General features: G+C 52.7%; 1 protein-coding gene and 1 long non-coding RNA gene across 14 annotated transcripts in view; one reads left to right on the top strand and one right to left on the bottom strand.

Annotated features, from left to right (window-relative positions):
* Positions 1 to 3,658: 3,658 nt before the first annotated feature.
* The window catches only part of DISP1 (dispatched RND transporter family member 1), a 185,870-nt gene continuing 162,757 nt past the window's right edge, over positions 3,659 to 26,771 (bottom strand). For 11 of the 13 annotated variants that reach the window (XM_078440603.2, XM_078440602.2, XM_078440601.2 and 8 more), the window contains 6 exons: positions 23,151 to 23,180; positions 17,387 to 17,510; positions 16,522 to 16,649; positions 15,763 to 15,860; positions 13,565 to 13,662; positions 3,659 to 7,170 (listed from right to left, as the gene is read on the bottom strand). In XM_078440603.2, the coding sequence (XP_078296729.1) occupies positions 3,682 to 7,170; positions 13,565 to 13,662; positions 15,763 to 15,860; positions 16,522 to 16,649; positions 17,387 to 17,510; positions 23,151 to 23,180 (3,967 nt within the window). In that variant the 3' untranslated portion in view covers positions 3,659 to 3,681. Of the gene's footprint in view, positions 7,171 to 13,564; positions 13,663 to 15,746; positions 15,861 to 16,521; positions 16,650 to 17,386; positions 17,511 to 23,150; positions 23,181 to 26,771 lie in introns of those variants that run through there. The other 2 variants (XM_060643263.3, XM_078440608.2) reach the window with 2 other exon arrangements.
* LOC132685889 (uncharacterized) lies at positions 6,667 to 26,267 on the top strand. The gene is made up of 5 exons (XR_013553061.1): positions 6,667 to 6,753; positions 15,831 to 15,968; positions 25,630 to 25,727; positions 25,858 to 25,905; positions 26,200 to 26,267. It is a non-coding gene; the product is annotated as an uncharacterized LOC132685889 (long non-coding RNA).

Genomic DNA, 26,771 nt, shown 5'->3' with positions numbered 1-26,771 from the left:
CGAAGGTGAATCTTCCCTCCATCTTTGGTTAAGGCCTTGCTCCTTCATCCCAGGCAATCCTAATATTCACGAGGCACTCGGACCCTTTTCCCAACACCTTCACGTCTCCACTTGAACAGATGTCTTCTTGTTCAGTTATCTGTTTTGCAAATTTCTTTTTCTTGGGGGCGTCAGCTCTGCTCCTTACTGACTGAAGCTTTCCTAAAGGCAGGGCTCCCCCTCCTCGGACTCCCTCCCCGTGCCCTGCGCACATGGCTTTCAGTGAGGCTCTTTTCCTGTGAGCTGCCGTAGGGGCTCCATCTCTCAAGGACTCGGTCTAGTGAGGGAGACAGAGAATCAGGCAGTTGTTAGCACCGGTGCCAGAGGGACCCGATGCAAACGACCAGGGTGGTTTCCTGTGGTCACTCAGGACCATCGCCTGATTCTCCCAGACCCAAATACGGCAGCAAAACACAAAGAACTGGTCTTCCCTCCTGCCCGAAGGGGCTCCAGATTCAGGATGAGCTCTGCAACCCGCGGGGTTTGTAGCTATCAACCCACAGATGAGAAAAATCAGTTTTTGTTTCCAGAGCAAGATCTGTCCCTACATGTTTTCTAAGTCACAGTGATTTAGAGGAGGGACTGAATTCAGTCTCAAAGTTTGCTTCTCTAGCCTCCGCTTACCCTGGGACAGACAAGCAAGTGCTGTGTGGTCTGTCAGTCTGGTGGGGAAGGTCCCCTGCCTGACATTCGCCGCCTGGACCGTGTGATAGATCTGCAACCACACGAGAATGTTCCATAGTTTGCCCCCCACCCCCTCAGTACAAACCACTGAGAACACATCGCAGCTTAGCTGTTCTGCTTGATCTGAGCACAGGAAGCGCGGCCCCCACGTCACCGAAGTCACAGGGTGGGGCCGCTCACCACTGGATGTCCCCTGACAGAGCTCCTGCCACCACTTACCTTCTTACTCAGGTTAAAAGTTGACGGCTCTCAAGGTTACCAAGATCAAAGCCCTTGGAGAAAGTCCAGGCCGGAAGGGAAGAGCCCTTCTGAATGAAAGGGGTCACGGCTTTGCTGTCCGCCCTGCCCGAACTGTAAACCGCCCCAGGTCTCAGGAGGGCCAAGCTGATGTGCCATGGATGCCCATCCCTGACAGCAAGCCACCGCCACTGCCTTCACGTGGATGGACCCGTGCTGCCCCCGGTCATTTGCTCGGCTGCTCCCGTGTGCACACGCTGTGCTCTCCAAACCTTATGAGAACACAAGTTACTCTCTTGGTTTTGTTTTTCTTCATGAAAACCCCAAAATTTGGGCAGTTAACACACTGTTAAGGACAAAAGGCACAAGATTCTACTAATCAACCATGGATACTCATTCCTTTTTTTTCATATATTTAACGCAAAGATCTGAAACCTCATAGTGTACAAAACCAAACATTAAAGAAAGTGGCTGTTTTACAAAAAGACATTGTAGATTAATATAAAATTGGAAATCAACTAAATGCCAGCGAACATTCTGGAAAGATCCATGATCCATAAAGCGTATTTGAACATTACAGTTTCTTCTGCATTAAAAAAAAAAAAAAAAAAAAAAAAAAGATGGCCTCATGACTTCAACACATTTCTATGTTCATGGCTGTGTCTGAACCTTATGAAAAAAAGTCCAATTGAATCTTCAGATGTTGTTTTTAACAGAGACTTAACTTTTTTCTTCTAAAATGACTCTCCTTGTTAAAGAGAAAAGACAATTGTGTTCGGCCATTGCTTGCTTGTATCTCATTCAGAAAGTGTCGCAGCTGCTGGGAGGTGGGGAGGCGGTTTCCATGTGAGGCGAGTGAATCAGGACCCCTTCCTAATCTTCTGCAAGACCCCGCCTGCAACGCTAGTCTTCAAATCACCCGTTGCAGTAGTTTCAAAGTTTAGAATGATTATGGCTGCAGCACAGAGTACCACGATGAAACTTACTATCACAACAGCGAAGTGCAACTTTAGAGAATATCGTTTCGGGAGGCAGGACGTTTTACGGTGACTCACAGGAGAGAGGCACACACGCGGATGACGGGCGGCTTATTTCAATCAACGCAGCTCTTCTCTGAACAACTTTGTGCTTTCGGCCCACTACACTTTCCAATCAAGTTGAGGTTTAAGAAGTGAGCTCGGAGGGAAAATGTCAGGGACAAATTTGGGAACGTGGGCTCGCAGCTGAAGGTACGTGGTGTTGTGGTAACGGACGGTGTGCAAACACTTCCCAGGGAAAGGGCTCTTTTCCCCACGTGTACTTTGACCTCTTCTCTGCGCTGGACAGTGGATGAAATTTCTGTTGAGACAAAACTAGAAATAGGGGCCCTTCGCCGCCCAGTAACGACTTAAAAAAAAGCTTTCTAGTCCCAGCTAACAAATTCTTAAAGAAATTCCTTCATGAAAACATAGCTCAAAGCCCAGAGTCTGGAGGTGAACCCACCACACTCAGGGCTCAGGGCAATGAGGCGACGCGGTGGAAAGCTGGACCCGCAGCCCCGGGGCCCACGTGTGGCAGAGACTGTGCGGAGGCCACGACTGGGCAGCTGGTGTCTGGCGGGGGGGCAGTGGAGGGATGTGTCCGTGGAGGACGTCTTTAGGGACACCGTGCGGCAGAAGGATCAGAGACTGTTCTCACTTCAGAGAGCAGGAGGAGGACCAGATGGGAGAAGAGCTACGGGACCAGACCTGGGGGCAGCCGTGGGAGTCGGTAGTGAGCCTTAACGGTGATACTTAACGGACCTGTGTGCCGTGTACAGCGAACCATAGGTCCCTTCCGACTCCCGACAGCGTTTTTCAGGCCCTGGAATACCGTTCAGAGCCGATCTGGACAACTATTCCCAGAAAATGAGTGATACAGCTTCGGGAAAGAACGCGGTATTTAAGGCACCTCCCCGGGCTCTCTTCAGAGGACCCAGCTGGAGGCAGATGGGAGGGGGGCACTTCACGGGAGAAGCCCCCTCACCCTGAAAGCTTCGAGGGGCCGTGGTCCGTCTTACCTGCGTCAGTCAAATGCGCCCTATCATGTGCTCTCCGGGCCGGACACGTGGCCTGATGCGGACGCAGCCCCCACCCCCGGGTTATCAGGCGTAATAAGGGAACAATCGTACATTGTGGCTACTGTGAAGTCCCCCATTTGGATGTAAACAAGTTATTGGCCTCATGGAAAGTCTACTCATGCAGACGGGCAGAATGCACCATTAATACGCCGGGCACATGATCTTTAAGGGAGGCCTCACTGTCGTGTAGTCCCTGGACCCCAGCCGAGGTGGCTCTAATAAAATCAGGATTTACGCGGGGCAACCAAACGCCCAGATCAGGGTACTGGGGGGAACCTTGTTGCCGGGAGACCTGCGTTTCCGGGCACCTCAGACCCTCGCTCTGTGGCTCGCGGCTACGGGGCGGCAGAGACTCGGACAGGCGCTCGTCAGGCCGGGTATAAAGGTAAAAAACTTTATGAACTTTGTACTGTTTGAAAATGTAAAATCCAATAATCAAGACAACGCTCCTTAGAAATGTGAGTTTGTTGTTTCTCATAAAAAATATAAAAATATTCCATGACTTTTGACAAAGTGCAACTTGTTCCTGCCATCTTTGGGCTCCCTTTCCACACTTACGGGTTTTACCTCCATTTCAAAGGAACAACTGAAAGGCATCAGTTCTGAATTTAGCACTGTATTTATTAGAGTGTTTTTATCAACAAACTTTCACCAGAAAGTTCCGAGTGCGTGAACGCAGGGGGCTCACTGGCCTCACTGTCTGCAGAGTCGCCCTCTGGGCGGGACCCGGGCTGCGCGTCCCCCATTAGACGGTTAAACACAAAGTGTGGTTCATTCTGACCGGACTGTTCCAGATCCTGTGACAAGCACAGCCCTGTGTTCCTGTCGGTCTTGTCCGTCTGGCCCCCTGGACCCGAGCCCTGGTTCCTGGCCCCTCCACCGCCCTCCACGTGCCCGACGTCTCTGTTCCTAGCAAGCCCCCTTTGGCTGTTCTCAGGATCACAGTGCGCTTTTCGTGGGGACCCAGGGCTTCTGCAGACACAGGCCGACGGCCCCACCGTCGGGGGAACGTGCCCCACGCTCGGGAGACCGTGAGTGCGGGTCTTCTCTGGGGCCTGAATGTGCTGCACGGGGTGCAGGACAAAGCTCGTGGGCAGAGGATTCTGCGGTCCCGGCGGCCTCGCTCCGCCCTGCAGGCAGGGACAGTGATGGACGTGCGGGATGGTGCACATGAAGCCTTCGGGGGCCTGGTGTGCGCCCTTCTGCACGTGCACGAGGCTGCCGGCGGGGGCAACGCACTGGGGACACAGGCCGTCACCCGCCTGCTGGCCGGCACGTGGGCCAGGCGTCAGGTGTCTGTAGGCATCTGGACAAGTGCATGTCTGACTCAGAGAGAAGAAGTGACACACGGCGTGCTGCTCGAGAGGGGGCGGGAACGGGGCACCGCCGCCATCGCCCCCGGGGCCTCTGCTGTACGCGGCACGCACCGGCATCCCGAAGTTCCTCGCGGGGCCGTCGGAAAACTCGGAGCAGATGTGGGTCTCCTCGGAGGCGCTGCCGCTGCGGGACGCCAGGGGCTCTAACTCATAAAACTCATGCTCCATTTCGGATTTGGGGGCCCTGGGATCTAAATGATACGCATTCACGGTGTGTGTTTTGCTTTGTCCCTTGTCCCCGGGGCTCGTGGACACGGCGTGGGAGAAGGCGCCACACTGGAGTCTCCCAGGTAAAGGAATCTGACCGCAGGCGCCCTGGGGCCCGAGGCAGCGGCACAGGCACTGGAAGAAGAAGGTGGCGAAAGCCCAGCTGACACACATGATGAGCATCATGAAGGTGCCCAGCTGGGTGTATGCCAGAACCGTGGACGGCATCATCATGGCCCCGGCCACAAAGGTGGTCAGAGCGGCCATGGCCATCGCGGAGCCCATGCGACTCAGGGAGAAGATCACCTTCCCCTCCCGGTCGGCGTCCGGGGCCAGGCGGTAAGCGACCCCGTAGTGGACGGCGAAGTCCACAGACAGACCGACCGCCACGGAGATGGTCACCGACTCCAGGACGTTCAGCTCCCAGCCCAGCAGGACGAGAGAGCCCACGGTGACAAATATGGTTCCCGTGATCGAGACGATGGCGAAGAGGCTGATGAAGACGTTCAAGGTGGTGAGCAGCATCACGCTGAACGCCACGGCCACGGACAGCCCCATGGCGATGAGGGTGCCGTCCGAGAGGCTGTCCTGCAGGTCGTAGAACTCCAGGTTGCTGACAAACCAGCCGTTGCTGAGGCCCTCGGGGGCCGAGCTCAGCTCCCTGGAGATCCACGCGTCCACCTCCTTGTAAAACTGGTGCATCTTCTCGTAAGCCAGCGTGAACAGGTAGGTGCTCTGGAACTCGAGCACGACGGCCCTGATGGTGTCGTTGATGTCAAACCTCGGCCCCGGCGTCTTGCTGTCCAGGTGGTACCCCGTGCTCCGTTCCAGCTCCATGATGGCCCTCTTGATGCACAGCTCAAAGATCTCCTGCTTGTAGGGGAAACTCCAGCGCCTGCAGCAGAGGTACAGGGCCGGCTCGTCACAGTCCTGGTTTTCCATCCACTGCTTGAACGTCTCGATGAAGCAGCTCGTGAAATCCTGCTCATCCGTCTGGTGAAAGAAAGTCTGGTTTCTCAGCTTTTGACAGAAGTGCAAGATCCAGACCTGGGAGGCAGGGCTGGCGATGTTAAAGCTGCCATCCAGGGCCAGCTTCCCTTTGCTCTTGGGGTTCAGGGGGTCGCCGTTGTCCTCCGGGGACACGCCCCAGACCACCGTGATGGGCATGTGCAGCTCCTCCCCGCGGTGCACGCGCTCAAACATGAAGAGCTTCTTGTACTCGGCGTCGTAGCGCTCGAAGGGGTGCGAGGCCCGGAAGAGCTGGAACTCGTTCAGCTCCAGGGAGGGGAGCTTCATCTTGGGGTTCACGCACACGACGTAGGCCCCGCCCACGGTCAGGGCCAGGAACCAGAACAGCCAGACGTAGCGAAACTTGATGACCACGCACGGCAGCACCTTCTCGAAGAAAACTCGCGAGGCTTCGGAGACGGCGAACAGCAGCCGGTGGCACTTCCGGCGAGCCGCCGCCCAGCAGCTCTTGCTGACGTACTGCTGCTGCGGCTTTCGGAAGCCGCTGAAGAGGTTGAGGAGGTACCGCTCGTGCAGGACGACGACGGCCGGAAGCCACGTGACCATCAGCACGTAGTTCACCAGGACCGCCGTGCCCGCGTAGACGCCAAAGCAGCGGATGGCGGTGATGTTGCTCACGTAGTTGGCGTAGAAGGCGGCGGCCGTGGTGAAGCTGGTGACGAACATGGACAGCGCTGCGTGCTGCAGGGTGACGCCCACCGTCTCCGCCGTCCCCGCGTGGGGCTTGTCGCCCTTGGCGTGGCTCCAGACGTCACACAGGACGAACGCGTCGTCTGCGCCGATGCCGACCAGGATGACGAGCGCGGTGAGGTTCATGAACGGGAAGAACTCGAAGCTGAACACCACGCGGTAGAGGAAGTAGGAGACGATCAGGGAGCTGATGACGGCAAACACGGTCATGAGGGTGATGAACAGGGACCGCGTGTAGGCGCACATGACCAGCAGCACCAGCAGGACGGCGATGGCCGGGTACGCCGTGTCCGTCAGGAGGTGGTCCTGGAACAGGCTGTGCTTGAGGCCGAACTCGATGCCGGCCACGCTGGTGACGCCGTCGGAGCCGTTCCAGGCCACGAAGTTGTCCAGGTAGATGTCCATCATGCTCTCCCCTTTCTCGGTGGGGGAGAAGAGCATGCTGTACCTCAGCGCGGGCGCGGCGGGGCCGGCGGCCTTTGGGGCCACGAAGTCTTTGTCCACCAGGTAGTGCAGGATCTGGTACACGGCGTTGTACTTGGTGCACTTGCGCGGCACGCCCGTGCACTTGAGCTGGCCCTTCCTCCTGGCCGCCGCGTCCCAGCAGTCGGGCCCGAGCGAGCCGTTGTGGTAGTGCCCGGCGCAGGCCCGCAGCAGCTTCAGGGTGTGGGCGACGTCTCGCTCGACGATCTTCTGGCAGGACGACCGGTTGTTGAGGATGGCGACGTAGTTCCCCAGCGTCCAGCTGGGGCAGCAGGACGCGGCCGTGGTCCTCTGGCACAGGTCCCCGAAGTGCGGGTGGGCTCTGATCTGCAGAGAGAGACCGCGGAGACCGGCGTTTAGAACCGCTTCCCTCCAAGGTCCGAGTTAAGGCGGCCTGGAGGGGCGGGGGCGTCGTGGGGGCCAGTTAACCTCCTCCTGGGACGAGGTGGACGTCCCCCAGGCCCGCGCTGCGGGCGGGGCGGGGGAGGGGGCAGCAAACTGCCCGGCGCACGGACACGCAAGCGCGAAACCACCAGCGGGTTGGTTTGAAGGAGACAAAGTCAGCGCCTTTTTAGGACGCAGGCCTTCGGAGTCTCTTTACAAGGCAACAAGAAGGATGGGCCACGCGGCTTACGTATACACACCTGCGGGATTAATTCAGAGAACAGACAGCAGCTGTCCAATTGACAGAGGGACAGATTGGCGGCTCTGCCTAAAACTTCTGGTCGTCGGCATGAAACCTCTGGTGACAGGGAGCTACATCGCAGCCAGCTTGGCTGGAAGCCAAGACGGTATTCCCCAGAAAACCGTCAGCGAGCCCGGAAGTGACCCTGGTGACGTCAGGAGCAATGGTCCTCAGTTAAAATATCCCACATTTCCGATTTTTAAAAAATCTGTGTGTACAGTTAATGAGACAAATAAGCAGGAGTGGATTTCTTCCACATCCTTAAAGGCTTATTCAAGTTGGATAAAACTCCTTTTGGGGTTTGGGGAAAGCACGACAGTTCTGGATTTAGTGTGGACAGCGCCTCATTTAGAACACTGTCCCACCACCGCCCAAACCTGCAAATTACATGAGTGGCCCCCTCCCGAGAGCCAGTTTAGGAAATATCCCCCTTCTCTTGGGCCTGCCAGAGACTTCTCTTCGGAAGGTGGCCCACTCATCTGGGTTTATCAAAGGCTGTTCCAGGGAGGAAACTCCAAAGTTCAAGGAGGGTGTGACTGTTTCTTCTACTGGGATTAAACGACTCCACCTTTACGCTTAATCAGTCATATGCTGAAGTATCTTTGCAAAGGGAACGTGGGGACAGATCGCGTCTTTGGTACTTAGACTCATCCAAGAACCGGCTTCCCATGCCCCTGGCTGTCGAGACCCCTGAGCGGGACCAGTCCTGGCAGGCGGGTGTAGAGGAAACACTGCACGTGTATCCCAAGCATCAGAGCCAGGTGACCCACCGTGGGGATTCATTGTCTGCTTCTGTATACATTTGAAATTTTCCATAATTAAAAAATTTTAAAGACTACTCTATTGAAGGTGAAGAAAAATGAGCCCAAAGGGTTATGATTCAGGCATACTAAACTGGTTATTTTAACAAAGGCTTAATTTTTAAGCTCATTTCCAGAGAGCCGTAATTATCTGACATTTTATAAACCGGTATGATTAGTATTTAATTCTTTGTAGGTAAAAACGTTCACATATGCTAACACAGGGGAAGCCTTGGGATCACGTCTCTCTGGTTTTCATGGCAGATAACCAGCTTTGCCCCACAGAGAAGTATCACACCAGCCCCTGGAGTCGGCCTGGTGACTCAGGAGAAAGGTAACGTAGCCCCGATGTCTGAGTTTCAGATGGAGGAAAATGCATCCATTATGAAGCCCGCCATCAGCTGAGAGGAACAGACGTGTAGTTGTTGAAATAACCACATGCCAGAGAGAAAGGAAATAGAGTTGCCAGCTAAAACCAGGCAAAAAATAACCTTCAATAACCTTTTCAAGTAACAGCAGGGTTTGTGTGTGTGTGCCTGACCAGAGATTACAAAGTTAGACAACATAAATGCAGACTAAAGACAGTCGTATTTTGATGGCTGTTATCAAAAACACATGCCAGTGGGGCCCTTGGAGACCAGCCCTCAAATCCAAAGGTGGTGCTGGCTGATGTACAACCTTCCACAGTTTTCGAGGACCCTGACAGGATTAGAAAGGACAGAGGAAAGATGTTGTGACTGATACTCTTTACTCCAAGTTGGATGCCAGCACCTTGAATCTAAAGGGTTGGAGCCCAAGAGAATGGTTAGGCTTTCGGGGAGTAAGGCCCTATGTTCCCCTCCATCTGTCCATCCACCTGTATGTCCATCCATCTACTCATCCACCCACCCATCCGTCCACCCATCCACCCACCCACACATCTGTCCACCCATCTACCTACCCACCCCACCCATTTGTCCATCCACCCACCTATCTACCTACCCGCCCATCCATCTGTCCATGCACTCACCACCCCGTCCATCCACCCATCTACCTACCCACCCACCCATCCATCCGTCCATCCACTAAGCCACCCGTCCATCCACCCATCCACTCAAAATAAAAACAATACTTATTGAGAACCTACACATGAAGAGTAAGGTACAGCGATCCTTGCCCTTGAGTTACGCACAGTGAGGCAGAGAAATAAAAAGCTCAAGTCACTATAATTCAACAGGGGAAGCAGCAGGGATGTGTAAGCGTCTGTGTGAACCTGCAGAGGGGGCACCCACGTCTGAAGGGCTTGGTTGTTCATGACGGGGATGGCGAGACCCACAGGCGTTCGTCATGCTATGGGGCTTAAAGAGATCACAAGCAGGCGATCTTCACGTAGAAAGCAGGTTTTCAGAAAGAGATTCGCAGGAATGATTTCAAAATCTTTTAAGTTCTCAAACTGGGAACTTTCAGTGAAAGTAATTTCTTGTAATTTAAGAGCAGGTGGCCTTTCTGTTCTCGTCAGTCACAGACGGGATGTTTTAGGGAGTCATTTTGCTTCCATGGCTATAACAGGTCTGCGCACACACCCATTTCCAGAGAGGAGCAGGGGTGAGGCTGACTTAGAATGGGAGGAAGCAACAGAAGAGAGAAAAAGAAGACACTGGCAGAGTTTTCAATGGTGCCTTAACTTGTAAAGCTATTGGCTAAGCCGGAGACACTTTAAGAGGCTGAGAGAAGAATGACGATCAGTACGGGGTCTTATCCACTCTTCTCCCACGTGACACCCCTCTTGTACTAAAAGCTCAAGGGACCCAGGGAGACGAGGCACAGCAGGGCCCCGCTGTCCTCTGTAACACAAGTACCACACATTTCTGGAGTCCACTAAGCTGCAGGGGGGCTCATGTGTCCACAAAACTTACCCGGTAAACAGGGTGTCAGGCACTAAATTTCACAACTCTTTGACAAGCTGGTTGCTTGAGTGCTAAGTTCCATGATGGGCAAAGACTAAGAATCAGGGTAAAGGGTTTCCAGCAGAGTCAGAACCCGGGAAACACTCCGCTGGGTCTAATGGCTGTCCGCCAGCGCGTCCCTTGGGATGTCAAGGCAGAAAAGGGTAATGAAGATCCGGGGAGTCCGCTGAGCAAACCAGCATTGTGTCAGGCGGTACACGGCAGCATCAGAAACAGGAGCTACTCGCTTTGGAAACCAAGGCCCATCGGAATCCTGAGCACCAGGGGCATATAACTTCAAGGGAATCTGGCGTTTGAGCTCAGTGCGCTGCAAACACAAGCAGGTGACAAGGGACACGTGTGGCCTCGCTGAGCCTTCACCCCAATTACCAGCCATTTTCCGGTCATCGCACCTGCCGTTAAGCCCTCTTGCTCAGTACCCCTTGGTGTGGGTCCCATCCAGCTTGATGGCTGCTTGAGCACAAGGGCGGGGGTGGGGGTGAGGGGAGGAGGAGGGAGAGGCCGACAAGCGGCGTGTGCACAGTTTGCGTGAATCACGACCAGGACAAATAACGCTCTGCAAAGGGTCTCGACCCGGGAGACCCGGAAAGGGTACGGTAGTCACCTGCAGACTGAGCTGCTAGGCGACAGTTATTACGTCGGGTGTCAGGGAATGCACGATCTCTGCGAGGAAGGTTTACCGTTCTGTACTCACTGCAGAGGCTGTGTGTGCCACTGTTAAAAACAGCATTTAACAAGGAAAATTACAACCTGCTCTAGGAGGTAGGAATTCTGGGGCCTCGACCCCCTATTTATTCATTTGTCATTGTGATCTGTAACTGGCTTGACCATTCCTGCAGACGCACGTCTTGGGCCTGCTCCTCAGATTTTCAGAAGACTAGATGCTTGCCACATTCTCGCAGGAATTGCAAACTCGAACTCACGGCCATCCGGTCCTGATAACCAAAGTATGCTGGGAAACAGACAAGAGGGCACACTGCTCCTTCAACAGTCTAAATGTTGCACATGCATCAGGCCAAACCACTGGGAAGCCACGTATTTAGATTTTACTGCTTTAATCCCCTGCAGAAATTGCTTTTGCCGGAACATTCTCCCGCTGCCAGCCTGAGGCACGGTTTAGAAATCCGCTCCAATTGAATACTGTGCGTCCCGTAAGCATGGTGGTACTTAAGGACTCTGACGGACGCCATACTTCTTCTACGGAGGCCACGGGGATGGTGCTCCCTGTATTAGTACGAGGGGAAGGGGACCATCTTCTAAAACACATTTGCTGCCCTATTTACCTGACTTTTGTCACCAATTGCGAGTTCTGTTTTGCTCTGGGTGCCAGGGAGGGAGGAGGGAGGAGTGCGGCTCACGGCCGTGCCACCGCGTACTGATCGCACCGTTCCTGTCCCTTCAGTTCTGTTACATTAGCCTTTTTGTGAGCTGCCTAGTCCTGCTGGCATTTATCGTCTGAGAGAGTCTGACACACACCCACACGTACACGAAATAGCGTCCACTCCCGTGGTGCCACAGCACTGCGTACGGGCCTTGGGCCTCTGGGTCCGTTCAGAGCCCATCAGTGCTCACAGGATCGGCTGTTGCTCTTGTAAAAAAAAACGTACTTTCTAGGCCACGAGGGCTCTGTGAGGATCGTTTCGGTGGGAGAGGGCGTGCGTGATAACACAAGACAAAACAGAAGAGGGGTGGTTGTCTTCTGCAGCATGATGCATGGCGGGAAACAGAGACTAACGTCAGGCTGGGCTCAGATCCCACACCTGCCGCTGACCACCTGCACGGACTTTCCCCATCCACAAGACAGGCCAATAGTAGGATTTAATTCACGACATTATCACAAGGACTTAAGGAAACAGTCCAGTGTCTGGAACACGTCCTGACAAATCCAACAAAACCCAACAAACACCAGCTATGAATCAGCTGCGTGAATTCAGTCTCTTCAGAGTCTTTGGGGAGGGAGAGTTAAAAGGTCAACAGCAAAGGTGGGAAAGGAAGGACCGGAAGCCGTGGAGTCGCGGCACTGCTCTCCCGTGAGCGTGGTTACCACACAGCCATGTGTGAACAGGAGCCACGGGCGCCACGGTGGCAGGGCTGCTGGGGGTGGGGGGGGGCGATGTCTCGCACATGCTAAACAGGGCTGTGCGCGTTTACTCCTTGAGAGTTAACTTTCCATACGAGACGGGCTGTGACTCGTCCACAGTTTCCGAATAATGAACTGAGAGCTGTAGAAGAGAAGAAAATAAGGCAAACAAAAACTGACCGCTGATTAAGACACTTCGGTTTGTTTGTAGGTGGCCAGTGACTTTGGTCTGTTGGAGCCGGGCAGACAGAAGATGGCCCTCACAGAAAACCCTGGTGGCCCGACCAGCAGGAGATGCACAGTCTTTCAGGATGAGGAGGAGAGTCATGGGGCCCAGAGGTGACCTGGGCGAGCCACTCAGGTCGCAGAAAGTACGTGAGTCAGCATGGTGGGCGCTGGCCCTGTGGCCCCCAAGAGCCCTGTCTGCTTCCCTGAGAAGCCCCGTGGCCAGGGTGCTGGGGCGTCAGGCTCGCTCTTAGGAGACACGTGATCAGGTTTCCAGCAAAGCAGGGACTTCGGGCTAAGTTAAGAGTTACGCTAGGAGACCGGTGAGCACCTTCCCTGCTGCTGGGACGGGTGCACGAGTGGCCCCGAAGGCAGTCTCGACTCGGAGAATCTGCCTCTGAGCACACAGAGCTGATAGCCCTTCCAGAGCCCGGAGGCCGACCCCACGTTTTCTGGGGCTGACATCTTTCGGCTCCAGAGACCAAGAGCAGAGGGCTTCTTGTGTTGTATCCTCTGTCCTCAAGGGGTTTAGAGTTCAGGGCACCCTGGCCTGGAGCGCTCGCCATCTACACACCCACATGCCTCGATGTCCCCTTCCCTAGCCTGTGCCCTGAATCTGCCCCAAAGACCCGCTGGTTGACTGCCTGGTTAGGCCGTGGACAGCCGCCTCAGTAGGCAACAACAGAAGTGGCTTAGGAAAGACACAGCACGACCACAGAAAGGAAACATGCTGTGAAATTAAGACAAAAGACTGGAGAGAGAACAGGGGTAGGAAAGAAAGAGTTCTTTATTGAAGAACATGGGGGCGCAGAGGCACCTGCATCTGAGGAGGTAAGAGTGTGGGGCGCCGGCCTCTGGCGGGTGGTCCCCGGGACTCAGGCACCAGGAACACTTATGTTCCAGCGGTTACCACGTCAGCAGGGAAAGGACTTTCAAAAATCTAATCTTATTTGCTGCAAATGAATTTCAGTTTTGCTTTACATACCCTTGCATTGTCTATATTGCACATGGATTTAATCGCAGGTAAACTCCACAGGGTCTCCCCTCCAGCTGCCGTAAACACCACTCTGGAGTACCGGTCGCCTGGTGACATGAAAAAAGAAAAGAAAAAGGTTATAACTGCCCATCAGACTCCGCTTTCAGGAATAGCTCGAACGGGAAAACACAAGTCAGTAACAGCAGGGGATCCTTTCCCCATTTTCCAGGAGAAAAATGTAAAAAAAGAAAGCAAACAATGTTATAATATTATTTTGGTTCAAAGCCTTTGTCTACTCACTACATCTTAAAAATCGTAGGAGTCATAGAACAAACCTATTTCTGATCAGACTATGATTCGGACGAGCAATCTGTAAGAACTCTCCGCACGAAATTAATTGCACGCCTCCCTCTTAATTTCAAAACAAGTCACCACAATAGCGTACAAATCCCTGGAAGGCTGTGCTGAACATCAAGCGTGGGTGTTCTCCGTGGCTTCGAACCAGGGACGACAGATGCCAGGCGATCAACTTAAGAGTGCTAAAAACAGTCAATCGGGTACCACGGGCTGCCCAGGATCGCCGACATACGCTGCGTTCCAGCTGGGTCCGCAGTCTCCCTGCTACACCAGAGTTGAGAATGAACACTGGGAACATCTCACTAACACAGAGTGTGTTTCTGAATAGTCCGGCTGCGGGACAGACTGGACGGAGCACGGCCCTGGCAGCAGACCTGGTGTGACCAGGTCCCAGCTCTCCGGATGAGCAGCTTCTCTGAGCCTGGGCTCCTGATCTGGAAGCACGTCTCTCCCAGTTGCAAGAATTAAAGGAAAAACAGCACTAGGTAAGGGCTGTTCCTGCCTCCTCAGTCATTAGAACTTCATTCAGTAAAACAGAGGGGATTCACTACATTATCTGAAATGTGTAACCGTGCTGAAAAAGAAAACCAATCTGCAAATTTGTAAATAAAGCTTTACTACGTGAGCTTTTATTCATGATTATGAAGTTTTCTTTAGTAAACTCTTCATCAGATGGCCATTATCTTATGTTGATTGGTTTTGAAGAGCAAAATGAGCCCCTGGAAACAAACACCTCCTCCAGGGAGCCGGCCGGCTTTCCTCCAGGTGGGGCCGTACCGGGGGCACAAGTGTAGTGTGTGGGCTGCTGACAAAGAGGGGCCACATCTCGTGAGTCTGCTGATGTCTGTCCTGGTTAGTCAGAAACACATAGCACCACCTGACCTAGAGGAACCAGCCAGGACAGTCGACTGACCAGACTTCGGCTTTTCTAACAAGACGCAGAAAACAACACACGAGTTCCTCCCTGGGACCAGGACAGAAGCCTCCCTGGTCTCCTTTCCATCTCTCGGTTACTGTGCTGTGAAACAGCTTCCAAAGTACAGACCCTCAGGCTGGACAAGATCAGCGAGGTCCTCTAGTTCTCTAACGAGACAGGAAAATACACGCTTTAGGGGGAGTGTCAACAGGGGAAAAAAAGCCGAATTCGGAAGGGCTTTGGGGTCCGTGTTCACTGAAGGAGAAAGCAGAGCTCTGTGCTCACGCCCGCTCTCCAGGGCTGACCAGGCTCCTCCAGGCAGGCCCCTCGCTCGCGGGGAGAAGCTGTTAGTGAATCTGCTGCCCGCGTTCAAACACCTGGCGGTTCTACACGAACGTGTGGGTTCCTGACCTGAGGGAAGCTCTCATGTTTCTTCCAGGCCACGGTCTGTGCAGCCAAGTGGCTACGACCCGGACACGTCCCGCAGCCTGCTGCGCGCACGTTATGGGTCAGCCCCGTGGGACGGTATTCCACGCATCCTTCTATCTCTAGTGCCTAACAAGGCGCAGAGAAGCTGTCGATAGACGCTTTCTCATGACGTAGAGCATTTCAGGGCTCAATCCAAAGATATGTATTTATTACTTGACTGAAAGTATTTTTTCAATAATATAAGAAATTTAAGAGGACTTGAAATTTGGGGCAACCAGGTCAAGAATTTTACTAGATGTTTTATCTTCCGTAAAACGGAATGGAATTATGCAATAATCTCTCATTGATTTTTACTGTAGGTGAATACGTTCAGGTTAGTGGTTGGCCGGCCCAGAGCAGGAAAACGGCTTCAGCTCCCCCACATCCTCCTCCCCGACTCGGTCTAACCACACTCGTCTCGAACACCGGGAGGCCCGAGGGGCTGTTCACCTGAGAGGCCACTCACTCGGAACGTCGCAGAAAAAGCTGTCCCTGTGGAAGTCCCAGTCGACCTCTCTTTTCTCTCGTTCATAGTGATCATCGGACCACCTGTCGTCCCGGTGGCTGAAAAGGAAGGACAACGTGAGAGGCAGGGACGTGCTGGTGACCGTGCGGGGAAGGCGGTCGACCACGCTGGCACAACGCCGTGTGACGGCCAATGGAGGACTTGCGGTAATAAGAATGTGCAGGGGCGCCTGGGGGGCTCAGTCGGTTAGGCGGCCGACTTCGGCTCAGGTCGTGATCTTATGGTTTGTGGGTTCGAGCCCCGTGTCGGGATCTGTGCTGACAGCTCAGAGCCTGGAGCTGCTTCAGATTCTGTGTCTCCCTCGCTCTCTGCCCCTCCCCCACTCGTGCTCTGTCTCTCCCTGTCTCAAAAATGAATAAATGTTAAAAAAAAAAAAAAAAGAATTTACAAATAAAGGACTATTTCGAGGCCAGTAAGTGTACTGGTAACGGTGTATCCTGAGTCACAGCCTATGTAGCACTTGAAATTTAGCATTAATGTAAGCAAGCAACATTCACTTCCTCACTCCTGTAAAAGAAAAAACCCAAACCCTCACTTTCCACTCGAATGCAACAACATCTTAAAAGACAGTGAGAATGCCAACAAACCCAGTGGCAAAGATTTTGAGCCACACGTTTGCATCTAATCATTTTGCTCAGATACTGCTTAAAAGTGGAATTCGTTAAGCAATGTTCTGTGTAAAAGTTAACGAATAATTACCTCTTGGCTTGTTCATCTGCATACTTAAAAGGGTAGTTTGCTAATGTCGCTTTGTATCCCGTGTTTTTCACCATGTTATTCCACGTGACCAGTCTCTGGCCTATCGTAGTCCCTCTTGGTTCAAAGCCCTGAGACAAAATATCACAAACTCTCATTAGTGTACGTCACGTAGGCTCGGTGTAGTTCTAGGAGCGGGAGAGCCACGTCCACAGACGTGCAGGCCCTCCCCAGGCCCTCCCCACCGCTGCCCCGTGGCCGATGGCACCGAAAGGGTGGCCCGACATGACGGCAGCCACTGCTCGCCACGACGAGGCAGTGGGGTTGGTTCTCTGCTGCGTTTGCTGTCTCGGCAACAAGGCAAACTCGTATCTGAAGGTTCTCTTTCCAGTTCATACCTAAGCATCCAGCAAACACTTTGATGTTATGAAAACTTACAGTCGCATCAGATTATGTCATGCACGTTAGTGTTTTACAGGAACGTTTACTTAAAAACAGACCCTGCTCTCTCTTAGTAATACTGAAGTTCCTCTAACTCCTTCCGGGTGGAAAGAAGAGACATTCAGTCCCAACGACTTCACAAAAATACTTTTATAGAATGCAGATTCTCCATTTTATTGATTTTTGGCTTAAATGTGGGAGCCAAGAAGCAAAATTTCCAGATTTGTAATGGTGAGTGGGTTCCTTGACCTTTTAAGAGCCTGAAACCACGATGGCACAAGTTTACTCTTCAGAAGGAGAGCTGCACCCCTACCGACAGCTCGAGGTTTTAAAACGGGTCGTAATTACATAATGTAACATGCATTAAAATACTGAATTTTCCGAGGTCATTTTGGGCGAAAGAAGTTCAAGTGGCCGTTTTCCTTACCAGCAGTGGGTCGGAGAAGTCGGGCAGCTCGGGCACTAAAACCCCGACCAGGGCACAGACGACGATGAACGCGGTACACATGCCCAGGACCACGACGGGCCAGTCGGCGATCAGGGACGCATAACTGTGGAGCAGAGAGGACACAGGAGGCCGCTTAGGAGCGGGAAGAGGGCTCCCTGCCGAAGACAGCGTCTGTGAAATCCTCCTGGTTCAGACCTGGTCCGGGAGTGTGTCAGGGACAGATGCAGTGGGAGAAGACACACGGCACTTCAGACGCCCATCTGCTCCTCGGGAGACCAGCTACGGTCCACACGCCTGAGTGGAAGGAGGTGTGGCGGGGCAGAGGACCCAGCCCCCATCTCCAGACCCGTTTCTCTCCATCCTGTGCTCTGTCAGCTCTTAGAAAAGAGTTCAGCCCACAAACAGGCTCACGTACCCATGTCTCAAGAATAACCAAGCCAGGGGCGCCCGGGGGGCTCAGTCGGTTGAGCGTCCGACTTCGGCTCAGGTCACGATCTCATGGTCTGTGGGTTCGAGCCCCGCGTCGGGCTCTGTGCCGACAGCTCGGAGCCCAGAGCCTGGAGCCTGCTTCGGATTCCATGTCTCCCTCTCTCTCTGCCCCTCCCCTGCTCATGCTCTGTGTCTCTTTGTCTCTCAAAAATAAACGTTAAAAAAAATAATAACCAACCCCAAACCTCCCCACACACCTGCTGCTGTCCTTCCAGCGAAAACTATAATGAATGTGTCAGACTGAGCCCCACGAGGGCGAGATGTGCATTTTCTTCACTCAGTTAGTGTAGCATCAGTGCCCTCTCTTCACCGTGTAGCCGTGGCAGCCTGGCCTCCGTCTCCCCTCCTGTCACCAAAATGCCACCAGAGCCATGTCCTCCAGGCGCCCCTCCCTTCCGTAGGACCCTGGGCCTCCCCGTCCTGACATCTGCAGATCTCATGTGAACTCTGTGCTCAACAGAAGTTGACTGAATGGAATTTTCTAAAATTCAAGACGTATCTTGCCAACTTGAGGTTGAACTTGAGGTTGGCAAGAGACAAAAAAGAAGCATTTCACTTATGGACAGTTACCCTCAAATCCTCAACAATGTTAGCTCCCTTGGCCGTGCCGATGGCTATTTCTGGCTCCTTACTCAGGTATTTGTGGGTTATTTCCTCAAAACCAGGCCAGTGGTTTCACGAAGCTGGCGGCTGCAAACGTCACTCTGAAGGAAGACGCCGTTGGCTCATGTTCACATTCCCATCACTCGACCCCATGGGTCTGGCCTTCTGGGGGGACTGACTTCAAATTACATTTTAACAAGGAAATCAAAATACAACATAATTACGCTTCAAGGGAGCACCGCCCCGGGCGATTCTCAGCCCCGCGGTCCTCAAGGTCACCACCTCCTTACGAGGAGCACTAGTTGTTCTCAGGCTCTACCTGTAGCGCCTCACTTAAGTCTTCAGCTTTATGAGACGCAGTGAGGCACGAGCAACTTACACAACTGTCCAGAGTCACGACACCAGCCCAGCTACAAAGTACGTCAGCCCGGGGGTGTGTCGCAGCACAGTGACCGTGGTCAGTGACGCTGTGTGCGCAACTGGGAGCCGCTGTCAGAGCAGATCCTAAGACACCTCATCACAAGAAAAGAAAGTCCTGTAAGTCCGTGTGGTGGCGGATACCAGCCGGACCGACTATTGTCATCACCTCACAGTATCTACAAATACTGGGTCATTACGTTGTGCACCTGACGCTAATTTAATGTCATGTGTCACTTATAGTTCACAAAAAGGTCACAAATGGGAGCCCGGAGTCTGGTTTGAGTCGGGCCTCCTAACCACCGTGGTGTCACCTCTCGCTGAGCACAAGGGAATAAGTCTCCTTGGCAGAGTAGAATGTGGCTCCCCCAAATTCACATTTTAAATTAAATTCCCAAGTCACACGAACAGTTAATTTCATGATGCAAAACCACACAGGTCCACAGGCCTCTGATTCTGAACGCTGTTCTCGAGCCTCCAAATTCTGGATTTAAAAACTCACTAAAGTAAAATTAATGCGAGGTACCACGGAACGGGCTTGTGAACCTAATTCTGGATGTGAGGAAACCACCGAGTCACAGACGCGGACTGCGGCTGTCCAAGCGCGAACGCCGTTTCGAGAATACACCCGGTGCTGAGGACCCGGACGTTTATCTCCAGCTCCACCAAATGCAAACTTAGATCTCCGGAACTGGGTCCTGTGTCAACAGCACATTTGAGACTTTCTGTTCACGGATTCAGACTTAAAAAGGGTCCTTTACATTTAGACCTTGAAAATACCAGCCCTGGGAAGTGGGAAGAGCCCAGACTTGACGTTAAGTGGCTCATTCTTCTCTCAAATCACCAGCAGTTGTTCGCTGCCACCTACAAACACGCCGTCGACGCAGGTGGTGGGCACCCCAAGTGCTTGGCGCCCACGCTGCGGGCTAATTTACCCGTAGGCTGACTCTTTGTTTTGCGTTCTTGAAAAACCTGCACACACAGGCACCGCGGTCTTAAAACCCTCCTCAGCAACGGTTTCCCTTCCCCGGGACAACATCTGGTTCAGACCCCTCCCTGTGAGAACATCTGGCTCGGACCCTTGCCCGCGACCACGTCTGGACTCTTCCCGTGAGAACGTGGGGTCTGGACCCTTCCCGGTGGCGACGTCTGGTTCGGATCCCGCAGCACCGTCCCACACCAGGTATCGCGCTGACTGCGCGCGGACGCCACACGGCACCCGTGACTCCCACCTGCGCCCTCCCGGCGTCCCGGAGCGCTCCCCGCCGACACGGCACACGCTTCACGTGCCCGCCCTGCCCCGGGACCACTGCTCGTGTGCCGCGAGCTCCGTGGGGAGAAGACCCGACTCTTCTGGGGAAATTACACCCCGACAAGCGTTTCTCCTCTATCCCACGTTGGCGTCAGGGTCTGTGCTGGAGTCCGAGGGGCTGTGGACACCACGCGGGAAACAGAAGCTTCACGTACAGTCGGAAGCCCAGACGGTGGTTGTAATGTTAAGATAAAAGCCTAACAAAGCAGGATGATTTCAGCAGGAAAGGAAATTAAATATGGCCCAGAAGTGTCACTGCTACATTCTCCACTAACTGCAGTCCTGGTGAGTCTGGGTTCAAGGTCTATGTTCTAACTACAAGACCAAAGCACCCGCACGTCACGTTTCTGAAGCACGTCACGCGTGCTCAGGAGAAGACCCGTCAAAGGACCCCTGGTGCCACTACAGCGCGTCCTCCTGCGTGGCACGGGATAGCGTCTCACGTCTGCCCGGATTCTGGGGCTCTGCATATAACACCCGCGTCTGTCCCCTGCCCAGCAGGCCCCGCGTGAGGCCCCAGCGATGCCCGGGCGCCGTGCGCAAGAGCTCACGGCACCTTCCCAGGAGGGCTGAGAGTCAGAGGGCACGCGCCCCTGCTACAGGACGGGAGGGGGACGCCGCAGGGCAGGGCCACCCACACGTGTCCGTGGCTGAACTGTGCCCTGGACAGACAGGCCTCCCTGCAGTCTTCACAAGCGACCCTCACCACACTCCCAGACGTCAGCCACTGTGTTAGTGGGCTTCTCCGGGGAAGAGCAGGTATTTCCCATCGGTCCGAACAAGTGAGCAGAAGCCTCACAGGGTACCTTATGCTGGTGACACCGTGGGGCCCGTCCTCCCATAACGGGGCCTCCGCTGCTCGGCAACACCACGGGGCCTGTCCTCCCCCGACAGGGCCTTGGATGCTGGCGACACCGTGGGGCCCGTCCTCCCACAACAGGGCCTCCACAGGGCACTTTCCTCTCTCAGCTCACAAAGATGCCTTCCTCTGCCTGCCCCCCCCCCCCCCCCCCCCGCCGGCTCTCTGGGAACAGTCTCTCCTTTCTCCCCTTACCCTGAGCAGAGAACATGAGCGCCCTGGACACAGGCCTCCCCCCGACGGAACACCCAACCCTGAGTCCCTCAGCCTGGCTTTGTTCCCGTGACTCTTCTGAACCTGCCGAAACTGCGAACTAGTCCGGGTCCTTGGCCTCCCTGAACTGAGCAGTTACCCTTTCTTCCGGAAAATCTCTTTCTCCTTGGTTTCTCCCCTTCCAGTTCCCTTAGTAACTGCTCCGTATCCCTCTTGTCCTTGGGGTTAGGATCAAAATGTTATTAATCATAATTTTTCCCACGGCATCAGCTATCAGTTTAGTGGGAAGAAAGACAGAAGCTTGAGAAACTTCCCCAAAGCAAAGAGGACACAGAACTCTTTCTTTGTTGGGAAGAAATAAATACAGTGCACAGGTAGCATCACAGATCAAGGGCACGGGCATCTGGGAATACACACGGCAGACACGAATCTCACCCTTAAGGAACTTGGAACCTGATACCGAAAATCAGACAACTTGACAAATACAAAACCAGGTAGAGAAACACGTGTTTTTAGGCGGATACAGAGGAACGTTTTGTGAATTCAGCAGAGATGACTTCCAGCTACAGTGGGGAAGGGAATCAGGAAAGGCTTTTCTGAAAAAGTTGTATTTGTATACATATACGCTGAAAAGAAGAAATTAGGACTTTTCAAAATACCAATCTAATAACACGAAAAATATGTATGAATCTTTTCAAAATGCAAAAATCCTTAGAAAGGGCTTTCTTATTTGTAGAAAACTGGAAATTCATTCTCCAGACATGTCATATTTACTTGTATAACTTCTTTCCTTTATCTTCTGCCACAATTCTGTCTGCAAAAGGGAACAAAAAGTGTATACGCATACAATGGAATATCACTCGGCCTTAGAAAGGAGGGAAATTCTGACACCTGTTGGCACCGGACAAACCTGGAGGGCAGCACGTTGAGTGAGGTCAGCCAGTCTCGGCAGGACGAACTCTGTGTGATTCCACTCACAGGAGGGGACGGCTGGCCCGGTTCACAGAGATGGAGACTAGAGCACTGGGGGAGGGCAGGTGGGGAGCCACTGTTTCCGCCTTGCAGGACGGAAGCAGCTCTGGACGTGGCGGTGGCCACGGTTGCGCAATAACGTGGACTTTAACGCAACGAAGCCGTGCACTTAAACGTGGTTAAAATGGTAGATTTTATGCCGTGTATATTTTACCACAATTTCAAAAAATAAATAATTTTTAGATGGAAAGGGAATTTCCTAATTAAAATTTATGTAGTAATTGCGCTTGAAAGAGAGGATCAGGCCCCCTGACCAGGCTTCGGTTATCAGGGCCTCGGTTCCTCTCGCGGGTGCACTGCAGAGATCACTTGGTTTCCCACGATGCACCAGTCTGCCACGTGGGACCACCACAGCAAGCACGCCACTGAGGAGACAAGGCTTTGGCTTTTTTGCAGAAACAATGTTCCACCTAAAATTTTGCTTTTCTACTGAAAAGACAAACCTTCAAAGTTTCCACCTCAAATACCACCTCCATTTGAATACGGTGACATTTTTAGCAGCAAACACAGACAACCCGCCTGAAATCAAGTGCCACAAGCCCCGGTCAGGGCAGAACAGTCTTTCTCCAAGACAAGGAAGACCACGAAGGAATGAGAGGCACCTCGGCCAATATAAACGATTCACCACAAACGGAATCTAAACCTTGAGATCAACACCGTTCTGGAGAGGGAGGATCGCTCCGGCAGCCAGCTCAGGGGAAATTTACTTTTCCTTCAGAAAAATATGAATGAGGGAGGCCGAAGCAGTGTGAAGAAAACACTGCAGGGAAGGGCATGCAATCACTTTACTACTTAATAAGATGATCAGATTACTTTACCTTTTTGGTAACTTGAAAGGTCTGCATGGTCTGAAAAAAAGCAAAGGAAAACCAATCAGAAACGTGGCATCGTAACAAAGGTGTGCTCGCGGCATCTCGACCGTTCGGGCTGCTGTGGGGGTGGCGGAGGTGGGGCGAGGGGAGGGTGACCCAGTGGCTGCCGGGGTCATGGCGCCCGTGCCCAGGGGTCCGAGCCTGCGCCCACACTGCCGCCCGGCTCTTCCAGGCCCCGGCACCTTCTCGTACCAGCAGCCCTCTACTCCCCCAAGACAGGAGTGGCTCCTCTGTCCGTCAGTTTCCTTGCATCCGCTTAGCACCTGTCGGCTCCTCCCTCTCAGCCTCTGCCACCCACTCCCTGCCCCGACACGCGTGGACCAGGCGTCTGGAGAGCCCCAAACTGGACGTGGTCTCAACCCCCGCGCACTCTATTCCTCCCACACTAACTTTTTCCATGGTAAGCGCTCACTCAACATTCGGTGAGCCAACAAAATTCACCAGTGCTGTCGCACTCCCGCGCACGGCGGTTCTCACGGTGGGGGCTCCTGAGACCCTCCCCGGGCCCGAGGGGAGGCCCTGTTCCGACTGGATGAGGGCACACGGCCGGGTCTCTTGACTTCGCGTGTCTCACCAAACAGCACAGTGCAGTGCACAGACTGCAGAGGCAGACGTGAGAGTCCCGTGTCTTCAGTTAGAAGACGCCAGACAGATTTACTCGCCTCATTAAATTGTTCTTTGGTTCGGAAACTAGAATGATTTTTCATAACAAATGTTGTGTTAACATGTAAAGAGCTTATTACTGGTATTTTTAAATGAGTTAACAATTGGGGCGCCTGGGTGGCTCAGTCGGTTGAGCGTCCGACTTTGGCTCAGGTCATGATCTCACGGTCCGTGAGTTCGAGTCCCGTGTCGGGCTCTGTGCTGACAGCTCAGAGCCTGGAGCCTGTTTCAGATTCTGTGTCTCCCTCTCTCTCTGACCCTCCCCTGTCCATGCTGTCTCTCCCTGCCTCAAAAATAAAATAAACGTTAAAAAAAAATAAAAAAGAGTTAACAATTAATATTTTATTATTTTAATGTTTATTTATTGAGCGAGTGGGGGGCAGGGCAGAGAGAGAGGGAGAGAGAGAGAGAGAGGGAGAGAGAGAGAGAACCCCAAGCAGGCTCCAAGCTGTCAGCGCAGAGCCCGACGTGGGGCTCGAACCCACAAACTGTGAGCTCATGATCTGAGCCAAAATCAAGAGTTGGATCCTTAACCAACTGAGCCCCCAGGTGCCCCATCGATTAACATTTTAAAAGTTTTAATTCCAGTGTGGTCGTATCGGATATAACCTGAATAAATAAAAGCTCTTTGGGACCCTTGATGATTTCTGAAAGCATAAAGGGGTCATGACATCAGAACGTTTGATACCCGATACGCTAACTTAAGGTATGTACCTGTCTGTTGGATAAATGAGTGAATTTCCTGGCTGGGCACCCTCTCCTAGACCAAAATCTTGTGCGAGCTTCCTGTTCTTTGAGGAAACACAAACTCTGTCTCCCACCCTCTGGGCTCCTCCGGTCTGGAGGCTCTGGCTTGTACGCACACACCTAAATTCTGATGATTTCCCCCCAAATCTTCTACAATTGTTTCTGTCATGCCCAGGTATTACACACCCAAAATTACAAAAGGTAAATTTTGTAATAATTTACCTTTATCTGATCTTTTCCCATTTGCATTTCACAAAAACAAGCCTTTCTTTTTAGAACCTATATGTAAATGGATTCTTTAAAAATTGAATTAGAGGACACAAGGACAAAGACAGGCACAGCTCGGGTTTGGTGGGTGCACCCGTCAGCCGCGAGGCATAGAGGCGCGTGGATGCTGTGGAGCGTGGCCTCGGACCCCCTGCACACACGGCCGGGGGCCAGGAGCCACGCCGCTGAGCTGGTTACTACTCGGGGCACCCGGGGGGCTCAATCAGTTAGGTGTCTGACTCCTGAGCTCAGCTCAGGTCTCCATGTCGGGGTTGCATTGGGCCCCATGCTGGGCATGAAGCCTGCTTTAAAAAAAGTAAAATGGTTACTACCTAAGGAGGAATGAAGAACATTTAATTTTGGGGGTAAATCTACCCCAAACTCAAAATACTATATACTCAATATAATTATATATATTTTTTGTTCAAAAAAAATTTTTTTTAACGTTTATTTATTTTTGAGACAGAGAGAGACAGAGTGTGAGCGGGGGAGGGGCAGAGAGAGAGGGAGACACAGAATCAGAAGCAGGCTCCAGGTCCTGAGCTGTCAGCACAGAGCTCGACGCGGGGCTCAAACCCACGGACAGTGAGATCATGACCTGAGCCCAAGTCAGATGCCTAACCAACTGGGCCACCGAGACACCCCCATATATATATATTTCAATATAAGTTTTATTGAGATATAATCCCCAAACCATACATATGATCCATTTAAAGTGTACAAGTCAGGATTTCTCGTGCCTCCACAGACCGTCTTTAAAGAACGTGCTGCCTGAACACCAGCGATGAAGCTACTCATGACTCATGAGCTTGGAGAGAAAACCTACAGACAGAGCGGGAGAGCAAGGTGCCAAACAAAGGAGCAAATCACATAACTTGTACTCAAAACCTTAACGTTTCACCCCGTTTTTAGGTCCTACACTGTCAAAACCACCTCCTGAATTTCCATGAGAACCAAGTAGACTTTGTGTCTTTAGGTCTGAAGTGACCTCGGAGCCACAACCTGGAGCAGCTGGGAAGACATGGTATTTTCTTAGCTACGTTGTGGGTTGTAACAAACGTAAATCTTCTCTTTTCTCCTACCCACCCCACTGACTTTTTTTTAAACAGATAAATTCATGGGTCTATGACTAGTTTATTCCTCAGGGGCTGAAACAACCAGACTCATCACTGTCTTTCTGCTTGCATAAAGACTTCATTTTATGTTAAATTTGGGAGAATAAGTGGAGATTGTCACATCTGTTGAAAAAGGAAACTTGGGGTTACTACCAAGGAACCTCCAGGGAAGCCACAAAATCCCTCTGAACCTTCTACCTTAGGGGACACGACAGTCAGATGTCAGAAACGCCCGAAATACACCTACAGGTGGAGCCGGGACCCGTCGGAGCTGCACTGTGGTCGCGGAAGCGCCCGTGACACTTCATCCACCGGGGGCGATCTTACCCCCCTGGCGACATCTTTCCGATTTGCTGCTTTTAATCTCCAGTAGAGCCTGCAGGACGATTTTTCACCTAAACTCGGCCTTGGGTTGATAAATGACAACTGCTAAAAACAAATCTAGTCTCTTTTACAGAGTGAAAGTCTTTTTCCAGAGTTCATTCACCGGTTAATACCACGTGGTCAAACGCACGCCCCAAACCAAACATAGTACCTCTGCCTGTTCTTTGGTTAGGTTTTCAGCCTTTTTCAACTGAGTAAAACCCCAAGGCAGGTGGCATTTGCTCGGTGACACGGTCACAAGGATGCACTGGGGGTTGGGCACAATTCCCAGAGGGCTAGCTGGGGTCCCTCCCTCTCCCGCGGGAGAAAGTGTTTCTGCACACAAGTGAGGGACAGTGACATTGCTACGGGACGAGGCTCCCATCTGCTTAAGAAGCACTTACAACTCGGG

Source organism: Panthera onca, chromosome F1 (assembly GCF_046562875.1).
Source record: "Panthera onca isolate mPanOnc1 chromosome F1, mPanOnc1 haplotype 2, whole genome shotgun sequence".
Classification (NCBI taxonomy): domain Eukaryota; kingdom Metazoa; phylum Chordata; class Mammalia; order Carnivora; family Felidae; genus Panthera; species Panthera onca.
This window is presented reverse-complemented; position numbering and strand designations above follow the sequence as displayed.